This window comes from Pleurodeles waltl, chromosome 1_1 (genome assembly GCF_031143425.1).
Source record: "Pleurodeles waltl isolate 20211129_DDA chromosome 1_1, aPleWal1.hap1.20221129, whole genome shotgun sequence".
Lineage (NCBI taxonomy): Eukaryota > Metazoa > Chordata > Amphibia > Caudata > Salamandridae > Pleurodeles > Pleurodeles waltl.
This window is the reverse complement of record NC_090436.1, coordinates 505,486,413-505,506,300: the sequence shown is the minus strand read 5'-3', so window position 1 is coordinate 505,506,300 and position 19,888 is coordinate 505,486,413. Positions and strand designations below refer to the sequence as shown.

Below are 19,888 nucleotides of genomic sequence, written 5' to 3'. Positions count from 1 at the left end.
TGTATTCTGGTTCAAGGAGGACCTGGCTTGGTAGTTTGGGCTAGACTGTTCCTATTGGAGCATGGTCAAGACTGATTTGTATAAGGCTGGGTCCAAACTCAGGTGACATGGTGGGTGAAAAATGATGGACTGGGATGCGGCCCAAGCGATTGCCAGTGGCTGAGATTATTTGAAGAATTCCATCCATCACCTCGTCGTTGTTGCAGTTGTATCATTGTTAAGCCTTCCAACTAGTCAGGAGCTCCCCATGTCTAGCTCTTGTTTTGTTAAACTTTATTTTTGTTTAATCTAATGTAATTCTTATCTACATGTCTCCTTATTCCAGGTATTAACATTCCTTTGAAATGGTTAGTTTTAGAGACACATAGTTAGGTGAAATGATATTGGTGATAAAGTTCAGTCGTGTTGCACAAAATCTACTAGCATGAATAAAGTCAGAGTTGATCCTGACTCGCAGCAGGTATATCTTTGCTCTTACCCTATATAAGGTATTATTTATTTCATCAAATTCTGGTTATGCTATGTTATTGTATTTTTAAAGCACTGAAATAACTTAGGGTGTCTTGGCAGTAGTTCTGCTGTAGCTTGGACCAAGCCCACAGTTCCAGTTGAAAAGCCAAGTTTCAAAGCTTTCCAGAAAGCTAAAAGATTAGGCATCTCTTTGATCTCTAGAGACAGATAATCCCAGGCCATCGCAACACCATCAGTGAAACTTCGGGCCAGATGTAGGTAGGTTTCCTTTTGCGAATTGCAAATTGCGAGTCCAGGCGACTCGCAATTTGCAACTCGCAAAAGGAAATAAAGAAAGGTGTCTCAGACACCTTCTGCGACTCGCTATGGGGTCGCAAAGACCCACCTCATAAATATTTATGAGGTGGGTCGCAGTTTGCAACCCCATAGCGAGTCTAGGCACTCACGGGGATGGTGGCCTGCTGGAGACAGCAGACCACCATGTCCGTGACTGCTTTTAAATAAAGCAGTTTTTTTTTCTCTTAAAACGAGCTGCAAATAGAAAAAATACCGAAACCTTTTTGTTTTGGTTTTTTTCAGAGTAGGCAGTGGTCCATAGGACCACTGCCTGCTCTGAAAAAATATTTTTGTGGGCATTCACAAAGGGGAAGGGGTCCCATGGGGACCCCTTCCCTTTTGCGAATGAGTTACCATCCACTTCAAGTGGATGGTAACTGCGAGTTGGTTTGCGACCGCTTTCGCGGTCACAAAGCAACTCTACATCGTGATGCGGTCGCAAATAGTAAGGGAACACCCCTTCCTATTTGCGAGTCGGAATCACATTTTGCGAGTCGGTACCGACTCGCAAAATGTGATTCTGCATCGCGGAAGGCCTTTTGCGCCTCGCAAACAGAGTTTTTCGCCGTTTGCGAGTCGCAAATGGCTTACTACATCTGGCCCTTCTTCCACCCCAGCAGGCTTTGTTGACTCTTGAGATGCAAAGATTTTTTTACTTTGTCGACCGTAGTGTCCTTGACAGGACATACCATTTGAAACAATTCTTCAAGAAGGCCGGTGTAAGCTCATGCACGACTTTGTAAATGATGCATAGGACTTTAAAGGTTGTTCTTTGTTTTATAGGGAGCCAATGTAGTTTTCTTAGTGCCTTCGAGGCTGACTGAAATTTAGGGATCTTCGAAAGGAGACGTACCGCTGCGTTCTGCACTATTTGCAGTTTGTTCCTTTGCTGTTGTTGCATATTTAAATAAAGACTGTTGCAATAATCTAATTTAGCCAGAACGAGAGATGTAACCACCATCTTCTGAAGTTCTGAAGGAATCTAGAGAAGGATTTTCTTTATGGTCTTTAGAGCATAAAAACCAGAGGAGGTGACTGAATTGTTGGGGTCAATATATACCAATTTATCATCTAAAATAACCCCAAAATCCTGTGATTTCTTAACTGAGGTTGAAAGTGTGCCTAACTCTTGTGGCCACCAGAAAGGGGACCAGAAAGAGGTTTGATTACCAGATAGCAATACCTCAGTTTTACCAGGGTTTAATTTCATGCAATTGCTGTTCATCAAGCCACTGAACGCTAGTGCATACCTCAGTGCCTTAAGTATCCAAAATATGAGTCATTGTAATAAAGGTGTTTTTATCATCTATGTTTATGACCTATCCAGGTACATGAATGACTCAATTAGGCCCATAAATGTTTCTTTATCGAAGCTATGGTACATATTTTTAAAAAACCATCCGCATAGAGTTAATTTATTTTTAGTTTTTTTTAACTTAAATGTCACTATTTTTGTGATTATGTTTTTTTACCATTCATTAAGGATAACTGCTTATAATTTAACAATCTTTGTCATTCCTTGCCTCCTCTATTAGTATCCAAAATGTTACCTCCATTGACCTATACTTTAATTGGTAATAATTGGAAATATGGGCGCAAATGTCATTAAATATTTGCTGTGAATGGGGTGTGGCCTGCAAACATTGTCAACTGCAAGTGAAAGTGCAAAGCCTCTGCTGACAACTTTTCTCCTCCTGTAAAAAATATTGCGAATGGCTGCCTCTCATTTAATTTCAGGGACAGTGACGAGGAAATACTGCTACAGGACAACAAAATTATGAGGGATGGCCCCATGTTTTTGCACCATGCATACTGATTTTGAGTGTTCCTCACTGATTTCAAGTTGAAACTGAGGAGGTGGTGAATCAAGGTTATGCTCCACAATCCCTACTAACTTACATGTGGATGAGGGAGGAGACACTGGAAAGAGTAGGGCTTCTGCCACAGGGTCCAGCGGGGCCTTGAGGGCCTTCGAACATATTAGCTGATTGTGAGGGTGCCCACAGTAGGCCTGAGAGTGTTCAGAAGTTGATAGGCTAAAGGATGAGGATTACCTATTCTCCATGCTGGGATCAGTTTGTGAGACTGCGTCTGCACTTAGCTACTGATGGCTCGTGAGCCCTCTTTCCTTACCAGAACAGGTGGCAACATCATGCACCTGTGTGACACACTGCATGTTAGATCCACTTAGCAGGCTAAGCTGCACTGTTTAAACAGTTAGTGGGCCTAACAATGGGTCAGCACTGGGCTGTGCTTCTATTTTTGACCCAGTCTTGAGTGGAAGTGACAAGTAAAGATGTAGTAAACTAGACCTGAAGGATACTACAGGACCTCAGATGGCTCCATTTTAATTTGAGTGTCGACTCACTACTCTGCCTGCTAAGTCTTACATTTCATTATAGTGTATTACACAATACTTTACAGTGTATTACACAATACTATTAACATAAAATGTCCACAGAACCATTTATCCCAGAACATTACATTTTGTGGCCTCTAATTTCATTACGCTTTATTGAAAGTGAATGTTACACTCTGCTCATTTGATCTTACTCCATGTGCAGTGCATCCTCTTGGCCTCCTTGCAGTATATAGCTTGCTTAAGTTCAGGAAAAGAAACACATGATTATCCATATGATAGAGCTGTATGGTCCTTGTTTTCAGTTTGAATATTGTTATATGAAATGTTTTAAGGTGGTTTTCTTGTCAATTATAATTATAATAATAATGTTATGAAACATGTCTCAGGTCTACAACTGCAGCCTATAGTGTAGTTTGAAACTGCCATTTCTATCTAGGGACAAAAGAACCTTGGGTGTGGGACTAAGTATTCCTCTCTTGAGCAGGATGTCTTGGGAGGTTCTGCGTAGCTTGGCTGAGCTTCAAAGCGTAGCCTCAGGGCTGTACCAACCCCCTTCCTGACTTCTAAGGGCTGCTTACGCTGTCCATGGCAAATGCAGCTAACACCTAGGACTGCCTAACCCTTGTTACTTGTAGCCAAACCCAGGAAAGGAGGAGGTTAGACAAAAGGAGGCATCCCCCAAACACAGTCTTTCACTGGGGATAAATGTAACACCTTTTAAGCCTCTCATTACAACACTCCTAGACATCTGGAAGACTCAGAAGAAGGACTGCCCAGCTGCCCAAAGAAGGAAACTGTACCTGCTTGTATCCAACCCAGGGTCCCCAGAATGGACTCCAAAGGTCCGTTGGCTGACTCCTGTTTGAGCTAAAGGGGCATAACAAGGTTCCACATGCCTCCCTGCAACTGCCCAGCTGATTAACGTCAACTGGACCTGCATGAACTGGCCTGAGACCTGCTGCCTCTGCTGGCTTCTGCTGGAGTGAGTTCTGATCCCCAATATGTACCCCTTTGGTCGTAGATCCTTGGCTGGCGTCTGAGTGTACACCTCATGAACGTCAGGTGAAAATTCAGACATTTTTGGCTTCTTGGGACTGCGAAGTGGACTCTTACTGCTGAACAAAAACCGTCTATGACACCCACTAACGCAAATTTCCAGTGATGACTGCCCAGACAATCCACATTGACTGCCAATGCAAAGTTCCAGTGACTACTGCTCTTCACACCACAACAATGACCCTCTGCTATGCCCCTCCTGATCCAATCACTGACAACAACTTCCTCATGGCTCCTGCCAATGCGAATATTAACCTGTTTCTTCTCACGTGGACTTGGACTCGAGAAGGTAAACTCTCCACCGGGATGAACGCGATCCCTGCATCCAACCCATGCTCCAACTAAGCATCCCTGAACCTGTGACTTTACCGTGTGCAGCGCAACCAGATACCAGCGAGTAGTGCTTTGTGGTTTTTGGTTTGGGATTTTATTAGTGTTGTGTTTTCTCTTTATTACTGTTTAAGTGCTCCATAAATACTTTACACATTGCCTCTATGTTATACCTGACTGTTTTTGTGCCCAGATACCAGAGAGTTAACCACAAATTTATTTAGTGACTTTTGTGGTCCAGCCTGACAAGGATTGTGTTAATTACTTGAGTGGGGCTTTCAACCCTCTCAACTAATAACCTAATTTCACACAACACAACAGACTGGAGTTAGAGAAATATATAACTCAACATGTAGAAATATTATTTGACTTCAGAAAGAAGTGGCCATTTCCCCTCCACCCCACAAAAGCTGGAGGTGGTGCTGCAGGAAAGGCGCAGCCTCTGAGATGTGTATAACACACTGAATAAATTCATATAGAATCGTTTTTGGCAAAACCAGGATAGGAAGATCTTCGGTCTGGATTGTATCCACAGACACAAATATTAACATCACCAAATGACAAAGGCAATAGTAAAAACATCCAAGAGGATGTCAATATTATGGCTAGGAAAATACTTGATGTAGCTATATTTTCAAATCTCTCTGACAGGGAGAAGGCATCTGATTATTTTCTGCTGCCTACCCTGATTACACTTTCCTAGGAGTAAAAGGCTCCGCTGGAGAGGGAGAAGCTTTTGATGGTACTCCTTAATATGAAACCTGTCATGACCTGGGGAAGTAATAGCTTGCCACTGAAGCTTTACCAAACATACTCTGATCTGGTTGTGAACCTTCTCCTAGAAGTATATATTGAAGTAGCAAAGCTGGGGATTCTCCCAGTTACACTGACGAAGGCATCATTATTGTAATACCTAAAACTGACAGAGGGCATTCAAGAAATACAGACCGTTTTCAATGATGAATGCAGACAACTTGATTTTTTTAAAGGCTCTACTGGACAGACTCCTGAGGGTGAATGCCTGCGTGGTCCGCATGAACCAGTCACCATTTATTTTCAATTGAAGTACAGCATTATATTCGAGAAGGCTTTCTCATGTCACATTCCACTTGGAAACGGACTGAGGACCAAATACACATAGGAGGTTATTCAGTCAGATGGTCTTTCACAATGTGCATATTTTTATATAATTTTTAATTTGGTAAAACTGCTTTATTCAAACCTTATGGCCTGCCTGTAGCAAGATAGGTGGAGAGACAGCACAGGGGTAACCTTAACAGAGGGGAACCCACTACAGGTGCATTTGCTCATCTTTATTTGCTACTCTTGTAATGAAACCACTGCCATTGATGACCGGGCTATAAAAGTAGGTAAGACTGTATGTAGATGACACACACAGCTGTGCCAGCTCCCCAGCTACTGGAAAATTTGGAGGAATTTGGCAGTGTCTGGTATCTTAAGGAATTGACCCAACTTATGATTATTCCCATAGATGTTTGGCTGAATGCAGAGTAGAAGACCCCCTATAGTGTGGTTTCTGCTTGAAAATTGGTTATTTAGATACCTAGGTATCCAGATTGCACATTAAACTAAATGCAATGACTTGCTTTCAAAGCTAATAATGTATTATGGGTGTCTCTGCAAGTTTCAGTTGCATGTATCTAGATAAATAAATGTTATGAGTGCATATGTTGTGCTTACAGTCTCAAAAACGTTTCTAAACACCAAATATTGCATATAATTAATAAACATTTACAAAATACTTACTCTAAACATAAAGTAGCATACCATCAGGGACTGATTCTTTGTCTTTAGAGATTGTTTAAGTTGTGTACAGTACTATCTTTAATGACTTAATTTCTTATTCTTTTTTCTTTACATTTGGTGTCTATAAGTCTAGTATGGATTGTTCCTTTTCGTTGGTCCACCTCATGTTGATCTGATTACAGTTTCTTAAAGTTTCTTGTAAATACATTTTAATTTGCTGACTATAAGTTTTTCCCTAATCTCTATTACCCCATTAGGCTAGCAATTAGTCACTTCTTCTTTAATTCATATGCCAAATATTTGCTTGCCAGCTGTTTTCCTAACTCAATACAGCATTCAGTTCATGTTTTTTTTCCAACAAGCATATGTAAATATACAAATTTGGAGTACCTGCAGACTGAGTTTCCAGTTTTGTAAAACTCTTTATAACTATTTCAGCCTCTGTTTGCATCTATATTTTTGCTGACAGTCACCTAATAATTCTTATACGATACATGCCTTCATATTCCATTTAGTTTCACATAGCACTACAAAATATTGTTTATTTCAATTAATTCTAGCAAAATCTTCTCTGCACTTAAGGTAAAATGATTTCCCTTACAATACAAAAATGAATTTGTCATCGATTCTGTATCTCACTATTACTCTTCCGAGGTTTTAGCTTTGATGAGAAAGTGCAGCATACAATAGTATAGCATTATGAAGTAATTTGAGGTACAAAAGGCAGCTGTACAATCTTTCAGATAATTGATCTTTCCATGTTTTGAACACCAATCAAGTTTAAGCAAATAAATAATGAAAGTAAAATAGAAACTTTATTTTTAACATAGGAGCATTACAGTCCTCAAAAGATGGCTGAATACATAAACAAAGTGCAGCAAGCTGTTTTCTGCGCCCCTAAAATAACTTTTATTGGTGTGGTTAAGCTTTATGTTGCCCCCCAACCAACAAAATCTGTGAGAAAAGTAGAGAAAAAAAGTCACATAATTTTCTTATTAAGATTTCTAACATGATCATCTTATAATATCACAAACATTGCAAAACTACAATTTTACAGATGCAGTGGTATTGGTTACGTTTTGCTGTACTATTGTGAAAGCTTCTTATCTGTGTTCAAGAACACTCCCTCATTGTATACAATATCATGGCATAATAATGATATATATATATATATATATAGAGAGAGAGAGAGAGAGAGGAAATAATCACAGAATCTGCTGAGCATCATACTGTCACTAAGTTTCAAAAACATACCTTGTGGTGAGGTCTTCGTTGATAATCACTGCCTGAGTAAAAAGGACACTGTTGATTGACAGCACTCCATAGGGTTTGTCATTTGGTTCAATAGTTACCAGGACAATTTGTGGACTTTGTAAAACTGCATCACCCAACAGAGACTCCTCAAGCAGCATTATCTGAAAGGACTCAGCAATTTCTGGGATAGCATCATCAAGGATCCGAAATCTAATATATGCTTCATAGACTTTGGGTGGAAAAACAATTGTTCTGTTTGGCTGAAGATCCACAAAGTCGAAGTCAAGCCTTGCATGAGAGGTAGAATTTCCCATTAATATGCTATAGCGGATTGAGACTTCAGAAGTGTCAGATCCGATAATGGAATCACCATTCGTCTTCCCACGAACTACTTGGATAACAAGTATGGTGTCAGTTTCAGGGACCATGTAAGCAGTCTGTGTAAATCGCACCGGGCTGTCATTTTTCATAATGTTAATCTGAAAACTACTTCTAGTAGTGTTTATTTCAGCACCTCCCATTACATTTTTCAAAAGCACAGAATATATTTCATCATTTTCAGGTATCTATAAAAAAAGAAAATACATACCAGGGTAAATTGATATCCACAATGACATGAAAATAATGTAACCACACTGTATCGTTTGCATTTCATATAGAGAAGTCTTACAACTGGTGGGATCAGTAGAAAAAAACAACCACAATTTAAAACGTTCATAAAACTCAGTAACCAATTGCAGTTCCCAAAGTGATTCAATTGTACCTCATTTTCATAAAGACTAGAAATACAAAGTATTGTTCTTTAATCAATCATGTACAACATCAAATAAAACAACAACAAAACACCACCTCAACCTCAGCACAATGTAAACTAAAATTCCACTGTGCCACTTTGTCCAATTGGACATTTACTCAAAACCTCCTAACGGATCCATCAGAAGAAACCCAAATTGACTTTATCTGCAGCTATGGGATCAGACAGCATTGACAGTTTCAGAAAATGCAATAATTTCAAAACGTTTGTGCCTAAATACCTAAAACACTCGAAAAAGTGCTATATGCCAAGCAGCCCCTGTAAGTCATGTGCCCACGAAAGCTAGTATACGTAACCAATTTCACATCCAGGATATAACTCATACAGTTCTCAAAGTCCCTTGTTGCATATGAATGGACAAGGTGTCTTTGTTGCCCTAAATACTCTTCAGAAAAATACATCTGGGAATGTGCACAGACAACAAAGCAAGGAGAGAAGGGGAGAATGGCAAAGGAAAACAGACAAGGACAGACATACAACAGCATAAACAAGTAGATTATTTTATAGTGAAAACCTTTTCTACGCGTGAGCTTTGTAAAAGTTGGAATGTGTGAACTGGGTATTATAGTGAGTGATTAAGTTGCCAACCTTGCCTTTTGGTGACTTTGATTCTAGTCCTGATGCAATGGGAGCAGGTGCAATTAAGCAATAAATGAGTACCTAGTTTTTTTATATTTATTGTTGTCAGCATCAGTAAGAAGGCATGGTCTGAACAGCTATATAATGTCAACTTCTCATGTACGCTCCTGACTCAGTTCAGTATTTGATCCTCCCTGCAATGTGATAAATTAACCATACTTCCCATTTCATCCTCCTATCTTGTGCATTTTTTAAATTATACTCAATGGTTACCCTGCTAAATTCCTATCCCTTTACAAACTGGCAAGTTCACACAAAAGACCTGATTCCAAGTGGGTACTGAGGGGCAAATTCTGATCCTTGTACTGTTTAAGCATGGACTGCAATTCTGAGATTTGAGGTAAACACCATACACCAACAATTTTGCCTTGATGAGTTTTGACAGGTTGAACTTTCCGAAATGTAGCAAGTGAAAAATATGTAGTATATGCTGATACATGTGGAAATCGGTGCAGAATGGGAATTATTTACCACACCCAGTAACTACTGCGCCACACAAAGTTAGTTATTTACCAGGACTGGTAAATAACTTACCCTTTTCTGGCCGTCTGAGAAGCAGGGCCCAAGTTACAGAGGATAAATGAAATAGTGGTTTACTTGGGGATAGACACTGTACTAGATGGGAGCTAGAGATTAATCCTCTTCACAAAGGTATCAATTATCTCACAAACAGGCACTGTCTTCAGGTCCAATCTTCAGAGGAATGAAGGACAAAGATCAAATGTTCAAACAATAACCAATGTTGTATTCAATTTCCCATAAGCATGTATCAAGATAAAATACATGTAAAAAATAATATCAATGTGTTTCCAGCTAGGGGTGGGCACAACACGTGTAGTTTCACTCTGCAGAATACTGAAGGCAGTGGAATTCAGTGCGCTCGCTTCTCATGCTGATTTTTAGCGCCTGGAGCTTGTCCCTTGCTGTAGAATCAGCGAGAATGACAACGCGGCGCACCAGAGGGTGCTACTTCTTTTTGTCACTCGAGTAGATTTTCTACTCCAGCAGCAGCTTTCTCAATGCGAGTGGCAACTGTCTCAGTGCGATCGATAGCGACTTGCTGTGACCACCCGTATTAAGAAATCTCACCGCGAGACAGTATAGCGCTTCATTTTCTCACTCGCCACCTTAACGTTGGCAAGCCACTTGCGAGAAAAAACTCCACTATGCGGCGGTTGACAGAGTTTTTTTCAGAACTCTGTGCTCCAAGCAGAGCAAAAATGGGCAAATATCTGCAAACTCTGCCAGAGGAGCAGAGTATACCACCCACCCTAGTCCAAACATGAAAAGTGAAAATGGTACACTACTCATAATAATCACACATGCATGAATGTAAAAAAAAGGGTAACCACAAGGATAATCAATTGTGTGATGGTGGTAGTTAGCACATCCCTCCAAAGTACATTAGCAAGTATATAGTGTACTACATAAAGTATATTAGCAGTCCATATAGTTTAATTGGTAATTCTTTTGGTCCCATAGGGGAGTTAATGGGATCATCATCAGGACAGTGGGAGTCGCAATCTTGATCAAAAGAGTACAGTCCAAAATAAAAGGCATCCCATGTGAAAGTAATATGCATATTCAGGCCAGACAAGGGTGGACAGAATAGTAGTCCTTCAAACTACATCTTGAGCCTGAATCATACAAAAAAAAAAAATCATTCAAAAACATGTTTGTGCATGGCACTACTAAACCAACAACTTTCAATGTGAAATTAAGAGATGTCCAATTGGACATTTACACCAATGATATGTCTCAAGAAAGTCACCTCTGGTGATTTACATAAAAATATGAATTGTCCTAGCTTTAATACACAAAAAATCCAGGATTTTATTAAAGACAATGAGGGGAAGAATAGAATGGGTGTTATCAACATGCTCTTTCTAGAGGTGTTTTTTTTTAGTTTCCTCCAAATTGCTTACTACCTGTCAATCTCTTTTACTCTGATTTTCCCTTCCTCCTTAAATGTGTCCAGCCATGTACCTTTGGTGCTTACTCTGTGGTCAAGACCTGTTCTCCTCACGTTTGTTTTAACACTACAGTGTTTGTCAGTCCATTATCTATTGCGTGGCCTTCTCTGCATTGACTGCCCAGCGACTGGTCCATACTGCTCTCCAGTGGAGAGTGATATTATCCTTGTTTTTCAGGCTTTTGCTACTTTTAAACTTGGGGGCCATGTGATTGTTGTGACACTCTAATTCACATGGAAAACCAACCACAGCAGACTATCCCAATGAACTCTTCCATCCAGTGCCAATTGACATTTTCCCACAATAGGTCTTCCTTCAAAGTCCTGCCAACTTTTCCCACCTCATCATGGGTTTTGTCTACCTTACATGAACACATATATATTATCCTTTTTTCTGGTTAGCAAAATGTCTCAGTCACACACAGGCAATAAAGGAGATGCAGGCGAGTATCAGTATATTTATTGGAGAGACTGCAATCTGAGCTAAAATACATGGGCTGCAATTATTATGACAATGACCAATAAAAGAAGCAGAATGGTGAAGATGAGATTTATGGATATAAAACCACCACCATATTGCAAAAGCATGAGACATCAAATCCCTAGGAAAGGAGAACCTAATCCCTATCCTAATGAGACCTAGGTGTGATAAACCTAATCTGCCAGTTCCATGTCCATGAGAAGCACCCCTCAATCCTTGTTACATTGAAATTAGGTCTGTAGGTGAGACTCCGTGGAGACACAAAGCTGAATTCTGCAGCAAGGTGACATGCAGCATAGATAGTGTCTATGGCATCTGGAAGGGACCCCTCTAATGACCTTGTCAGCATGAGATGTATTTATAGAGATCATATAGGACCCCTGACGCGGGTATGTTCCAAAAAACTGATAAGAAGGCAGACTTGTGGCTTCAAATATATAAACAATCCCCGACAAGTGTACATTGTGTTCCTATCAAACGTAGGTGATAAAGGGTCATGATGATAATACCTACGTACATCATTGATTATGATGCTGACACTGACGCCTTCACAGAGTGGCACTGATAATGAAAATCAAAACATTTCTATAACCATAAACAGTGGCAGCCATCTTAAAAGAAATTAAAAAATAAATGGCATAAAACAGAGCAAACTAAGTAGGTTAAAAGTCACTAGGTGACAGGGCACAGGTCTGCAAGCGAAAGTTTAAGCTAACTCCTGAGTCCCAATAAAACTAACATGGATTCACCAAAGTGGACTCCCAAAGGCCTATACTGGCTCTGGGACAGAGACCTTGGGCCCCTCCCCTTATTTGGTGAATTTCAACCCCAGGGGTTAGCTCCCTGAGGCTATAGTTGCCCACAGAGGGGGGAGATTGCACCCTCCCCTTACAGAATGTAGCCCCCTGGTTGGGCTCCCTGGGCCCTATACTGGCTCAGCAAGGGGGGCTGTGAGGCCTCCCTCCATTTTAATTTAAGAAAGAGCCCTTGGGGATTGGGACCCTAGGGCCTTTTAAAAAATTGGGGGGAGGCATGCAGCCCCCTGCCCTTTTTAAATACATAGGGCCCAGGGATAGGCTCTCTGGGGCCAAAAATGGCTTGGGTAGGGGGACTGCATGTCTTCTCTCCCCACATTAATTTAATTGGGCTCTGGAGGATGGGGTCCTGAGGCCAGAAACCACTCAGGGAGGGGGCAGCATGTCCCTCCTCCTCTTATAAATATATTGGGCCCCGGGGGATGGAACCCAGGGCCAAGTAGGGCCTGGGGAGGGGTGGCTGCACGTCCCCCTCCTCTAAATTAGTTAATTGGGCCCTATGGGATGGGGTCTTTGGGGCTGAATATGACTCGGGAGGGGGGCAGAGTGCCCCTTCCTCTAAATAAAGAAACTGGACCTCATGGGATGGAGTCCCTGGAGCCGAAAATGGCTTGGGGGAAGTAGCCCCTGCACCTCCCTCCCTCCCCCCTTTTTTAAAACATTTTTGGCCCAGGTGTGTATGTGTGTGTGTCTATATATATATATATATATATATATATATATATATATAGACATACACACACACACAGGTGTGTATGTATGTGGCCCCAGGGAAGTAGAGGTCCACGGCGCTGGGGGGGGGGGGGCATTCTTCCACACTTATTTGCACAATCTGCCCTGGGAAGGTGGCAGTCCCTGGGGAAGCGGGGGACCAGTCAGCTGAGTGCAAGACCCAAGATGGATGCCACCACTTCCTGGTTGAAGTGGTAGCAGCCAATCAGATCTCATTTTGAGATCTGTTGGATTCGCAGATCCTCCACATCTCTTGATGTGCACACTTCTTTTTTCTTTAATAACTTTTTAAACTACTCAATGGATTTACACCAAATCACAAAAAGAGATCTTTCTGGACCAAGAGCTAGCTCTCTGCCAAATTTGGTGTAATTCCATTCAGCAGTTTGGGCTGTAGTCATGTATAAAATCCCAATGGGAAGTTGCATGAGAAAATGTGTTTTGAGACCCCCCTTTTTCTCTGTCCCCAAGTGACAAATCACCTTGAACCTTTCCAGACAGCAACTGAGATGAGTGGCAAACTAGTTTTGAAATTGTTGTGAAGATTTGTCAAATGGCGCTAAAGTTAATAGCAAAACAAAAAAAGCTTTCCTATGGAAACTAAGTTCTAACTATAACTACCTACTGGCAACTGGCAATAGGTATCTCTCCTTCTGTCTCTCTCTTCCTTTCAATACTGCCACTGCTCTGTGCTTCTACTTGGCTCATAGTTTGCATGAGCATCCTGAACTCCCAAAGCTTCACTTAACTCAATCTTGTTTTTTGGTTGCATTTGCCTCATAATATACTTTGCCTGTACCCTCCTGCTTTATTCTATCAGCTGGTTAAAAAAAAATATTTGCTCCTCTCACACTTTCTTCTCTTGCAGATTCCTCAATATCACCTCTTAGATTCTATCTGCCCACTTTCTGTTTGACAGGTGTTTATTTGTCTTTGACTTGTCATCCAATACATCCAGCATTAGATGTTTTACATATGATATTCTCATGTTAAGATACCTTTTAGTGCTACGTTGTGTGACTGTATCAAGGTAGCCAATCCATGGAACACTTTGCCTGGTGTTCCCTGGATTGGCTACCTTCATACACTGTACTCCGGGCTGGATGCTGGTTAATGTTTGCACTTTAATTTGGTTGTCATGTCTACGATTACAGAATAAATAAAATATCTGTAATTCTAAGCAATACTAGCTTGAGCCTGTGCCTCTTGGTGGCTTCCTTTCAAGTTTACTGTGTTCCAGTGTTCCGTTTGGACTGTTCCTGATGACATCTTTCTTCTCTATGGCAGCGCCATCCTCTAGATTGATACTTCGCTTCCTTCATGGGATGACATTTAAATTTGGGCCTTCAATAAGAGGAGTTTCTGGATGTGGCTGCCGCTTATAGCTATGGAGTGACATTATGATATATTGTTTATTTTTCAACTCTATTGCTGCTGCTGAGATCAGTGATAAAGAGGTTTGTATATATTGAATTCACCTCATTATCTTTAATAAAATCTTAGATTTTCTCTACATTAAACCAAGGGAAAGTGCTATTTTCTGTCACAGTTAATCTAATAGCTTTTTGCATTTATTTTCAAGCTTTAGACATTGCTGTGGAAGTGTTTGTTATGCAGAATAACTGATCATCAATTTATATGAAGAGGTTGTGACGTTTTATTTAATATTTCAGATTTTGTTCTTTCTGACGAGGGGAGCAAATGGAACAAATTAAGTGTTGAATAGAAAGAGGCCAAAAGGCTCTCTACAACGTATCATCACAATTCCTTTAAAAAAAATCACAAACTTAGACCTGGGTCAGATAAAAAGATGTTATGTTATGTAATGTTAAGGTTATTTGTAAAGCATGCGTACTCCTGAGTTTTCTTGGCATTGAATAACTAGGACTAATCACATGACTAAACCAATTACTTGGGGAAATAAAGTTTTGTTTCAAACGTCATCTAAACTGAATGAAAGAGGATACTGAGTACTAGCTACTGGTGTTCCAAAGTTTAGCAGAGACAAAGGAGATTGTCCTGTTTTTGAGAACCTTCAGTTGGTGTAAATCATTGTACCTCAGGTTACGGGAAGCTGTTATCATTCGAATTTGGCAGCAAAGAAATCCAAAAACTGCTGGTAGACTGCACGATGAACTATGATCATAACTTCTCTGATGCAAAGGGAGTCTGCGAAGTTGCATCAAAAAAGGAGAAATATGTTGATATTTTGGGACTTAATTGATCAGACTGACAGTTGAGTTTTGAATCAATTTAATTTGTCTCTCGGATTTTTGAGGAACTGAAACTAAAATGGCATTCCCATAACCAGTACAAGACTATTAAGGGTGTTTATAACTGGAATGAGGTGATTGCTAGCCATAAAGAATATTCTGGATTGTTTTAAGATGAACGAAACATGGCTTGGGATTCTGGTTACATGGGGTGTTATGTTACAGAACATTGAAATATTAAAGATGAGTGGTGTAATGTTGTAATGTTGAATGGTCTGACGAGGTGGTGGAATTTGAAGGGTCATGGTTAATCAGACTCTGAGAGTACTCTGTATAGTGTGTACCAGTCTGTCCTTTATACTAATAAATCTATATAAAATAAGAACCAACTTGAAGTGATAAGGTGTAATTTATCATGACATGGGGACTGAAGATAAGCTTGGCATCACAATAAATGCTAAGTTTCAGGGAATTCTTGGACATTCACCACCAAACCAGGTAGAGAGTTTGAGCAAGTGATAGAGTGATAGAAAGGTCAGGCGTAAACCCAAAGATCAATTGGGTGTCTCCTAAATACATGTAAAACGTACCCCCTGCCAATGTTAAAAGTTGAGCCAAGGGCCACATACAGATGTTAAACAGGAGCAAGGACAAAGGGAATTCTGAGGGATGCCACAATTGAGAGCTTTAGGCTTTGACTCAATAATGGGAGGGCCACATTCTGAAACTGTTCTGGGAAGATGTCGGCCACTTTAAAGCTGTACACTAATTTGCATATGAAATCCCATGTCTCTACTAGTAGTTTCTACTATTAGAACACATCTTCTAAAAACATCTTCCAATTTACCAATTTAAATAAATAAAAACAAATAATGATACTTCTTCCAGTTGTTATTTTTGTTTAAGTAAGGTACATTTAGGGTATACATGCGTTCTTAAGTAACGGTTACCACATTTCAGGGAAAAAAGAATCAACATCATATTCATAGGAAATACTCAAAAATACTCCTCACCTGGTCATCAAGAACGGTTAAATTATAAATAAGAAAAGATCTGCCTGGGGGAAAGGTAATGTTATCTCTCACTGGTCTGATGTCTTCCTCTGGTGGGTTTGGACCATCTACTACCTGAAAATAAATTATGAAATCATTACTTATAAAGGAAACAATTTAAGTAACTTTAAGGCTGAAGGTACTAAAACTATATTTATGTAGAGGGTTATGTGATGAGTGATATATTACATGTGGTGGTGACCTCTTATAAGTGTGTGTGTGCACCAGATGGCTGGCATTCTGCACACTGGCTCCACGTTCCCTTTGTGGCCGTGACATCCTAAGTATTGCTTTGCTTGTGAAAGCCTTGTCCTCACAGAGGCATATCGACAAGTCTAAGCTCTACTGGAAAAAGAAGGAATGAACAAAACCTGTTTTACTCTACTGGCATCTGTACCTTCAGATCTGCCCAGAGCTAGCGGACTCTGATTGCCATGGCTATCCTGCCCCTTAATATATACTTCCTTGATGACATCCATGGTCCCCCACCTTTGTTGTGTACTGGTAACAGTCTAAAACCTGAGAAACTACACTTGGAATGTCTTGCTTGTCTCTCCTTTGACATGTTGGTGCCTGACTCTCCCCTGCTTTGTATAAGTGGCTAGGAAGATGTCACAGCACTGATTGGTTAGAGTTGGGGATTTTGAACCAGGACCAACCTTTAGACTGGCTTTGGATTACTGACAATGCCCTGACAAGTTCTTGGTGTTTGTTTGGACTTTTAAAGCTCTGTAGCATCAGCTGACAGGGATGAAGGACCATCAACTTCATAAGACTTCAGAAGTTATTGTGTCCCCATCCGTTGATGCTGTCGTGCCCTTTGAACAACTGGAGCAATGATGACCTGAAGACGAGAGAATGTGCCTTAGATAAGCCAAAGAACCAGCTTTCTACAAGTAGCACAACTGCCTGAACATTTCAACACTGTGTCCCCATGACTTTGTGAGAACCCATGTGACCTCTTATTCACTCTAAGACTATGAGGGATATAAGGATGCCCTCTATTAACACAGAGGGTGGTCTCCTTGAATCTAGAACAATTTGAACCATCTCTCGGTCATATATTTCCAGAGGGACAATAGGTTAAGGGGGCAATAGGACTTCATCCTAAATCCTAGACCCCAATTAATGGTGGTAAACAGTGAAACCCGTGGGCGCCCAATGAGCCATGATTGCCCTAGGCACCAAAACACTTCCACTATGTCCAGCAGTTCAAGACATATTAGACATTAAGTAATAGAAATGATGAGGGCCGTCCCTTGAGTGTTTAATTAATAGCAAAACCATTATCCACCCTTCCAGAACACTGGCTTTAAAGTTCAGTTGAAACTGTATGCAGCATCTAAATTCACCAACTAATGACACACTGTTAAGCTCTTGGTTTGACATGAGAACTTGACTTTGTGACCTATTTCGGTTTACTCAATAATAAAGATCTACTTGGTAAATTGTGAACACAATTCAGATTTGGATAGTGAATTTATGAGTATTCAGGATATCTGAGGCATTGACATTTTGGCAGATTCTTAGCACTCTGTGCTTAAACCCATTGATTTGTATACCCTTGCCCCAATGGAAGCTGAGCAACTGGGCACAAAAGGCAGACACGGCTAATAATGATTACAATACCATAAAGCAACACACTTGATAAAATTGTAATATTCGATATAGTACTTTTTAGGCTTATGGCCCAGAGACTAACATTGTCCAATAGACCTGCATATTGTTCTGAAATATAGTGTTTTTCTATGTACATGTTATAAACTGTTTGAGCATTATTCGGCTTCATAATCTCTTATTTATTTGTATTACCTCTATTTTTAGTATATGTGCGAAGGCTTATTCGTTTTAAAGGGTATAACTCAGGTTGGACATTCATTGTATGGATTGTTTATGATTACTGTGTCAAACCATATCTGAATTCCAAAGGTACTACCACCGAGTAAGCCTAGAACGCTCATAACAGCTACCCTTTAGAATACAAGTTTACAGGAGAAGCAAATAAGTTTACCGTCCGACTAAAGTACAATAGAAAATCAGGTCAAAGGACATCTGCGGTTAACGACAATACCCACCATGGAGTCTGCGCAGTAACCACTGACTGCCGCAGTGTCCAGAGAAAATGCCTCCCAATATTGTTTAGAAAGATTGTGTAGTTGTAATTCAACACATCATTCAAGGGATGCAGCTTGATTTGCCTAGCAAGAATATTTTGTTGCCGCACCATAACTGTTTTCCGCTCATTGGTCGCTTCTTGCAGGAGTGCAGTTCCTGGTGGAAAATTCAGCTGTACAATTGTAAATGTTTCTATGTGCGGTTGCAGTTTACGGTTTTTTGGACTTTGGATCATGTATTATTGCAGACGAAAACATAGGTAATTTAACTGGTTGACTAGAAATATTAAATTGAACAGACTCTAGTACACTCAAACACCCAGCTGGAAGGTCAACTGGGGTTATCTTGATATTTTTCTAGATGTTATTAGATGTCCAAAAGCCCACCAGCCAGCAACTGGATACTTTAGAATTGAGTGTAACTCAATGTAATCATAATGCGATTGCCTTTAACGAACCTTGTAGTGTTACGATGATGCCCAAAAATCGATTCAGAAGCTGAACCATAGCAAGCTGTAATCAGTTGTAACAAAAACATTTAATTAAGCACTTACAGAGACAGCGTAACTTACCTCTAAAGTCACAATCACTGTGCCATAAGTTCCCTTCTCTCTAATTAACGTGATCGGCACTGACTGGTTCCTGCCCCTGACCTCTGTTACTGTGATCAGGGAAGACTAATGAAAAACAGAAGGGAGCAGCAATTAGCAAATGATTAGAAAGCTAAGAAAAATATTAATTAATATATAGAGAGAGCAAAACCCCGGCAAGCAAGTTAATACAGTTAGCATAAGGATTACCCAACGAATGAGTACAGTGGATAATATTTACATTGGAAAAAGAGATATCGATGCCTATGTCATGGAATATTGTTCTTGTACTTAAGTGCAGTAGCGGCAAACTACACACTGCAATGCCACTCGATGTATTTTAGAACTACTTGCTACTGGCTAAAATCCTGTCCATTAATATATGAGAGCTGGGTACTTCTCCACCGGACAGATACTTTTTTGGTTTTAGGACATATTTTACTGGCATTTTGACTGAGTTTACATTTTAAAAAATACTGCCCAGGAAAGTAAAACAATACAGTTCTGTGCCCCTCTTCCACCCAAATAGTATAAGGGTAACAGAGCACATTGAGGTATCTCGAATGGCCCTGCCACAATGTCGTTACATTGCTGCTCTGGTTGCTTCCCGTTCCTACCCCTCACCAAGTACACCGATCTTTAGGCTTACTTAATTTGTTCCATAGATGTGCACTTCTATATCCAGAGGTTGGTATCGATTCGTCTATGTGTCAAGTGTGATCCCGCAGTGTCAGGTCCAATCTCTCCTGACCTTCCCATGTTTCTGGGGGCAGCCCCTGGCTGAGTAAATTGGCCTTTTCAGGGTCATTCATCTGTTTAGGCCTGCCTTCCCTTCCTCTCGTTCTGGAGCTGCCACCGACTTCAAGCGTCTGCTATGTTTCTCTTGGCTA

General features: G+C 40.4%; 1 protein-coding gene across 1 annotated transcript in view; it reads right to left on the bottom strand.

Annotated features, from left to right (window-relative positions):
• The window catches only part of ADGRV1 (adhesion G protein-coupled receptor V1), a 2,003,619-nt gene that overhangs the window by 1,807,009 nt on the left and 176,722 nt on the right, over nt 1–19,888 (bottom strand). The window contains exons 5-7 of the mRNA XM_069225272.1: nt 18,981–19,085; nt 16,256–16,369; nt 7,577–8,142 (exon numbers count right to left, since the gene is read on the bottom strand). Coding sequence (XP_069081373.1) covers nt 7,577–8,142; nt 16,256–16,369; nt 18,981–19,085 — 785 coding nt within the window. The remainder of the gene's footprint in view (nt 1–7,576; nt 8,143–16,255; nt 16,370–18,980; nt 19,086–19,888) is intronic.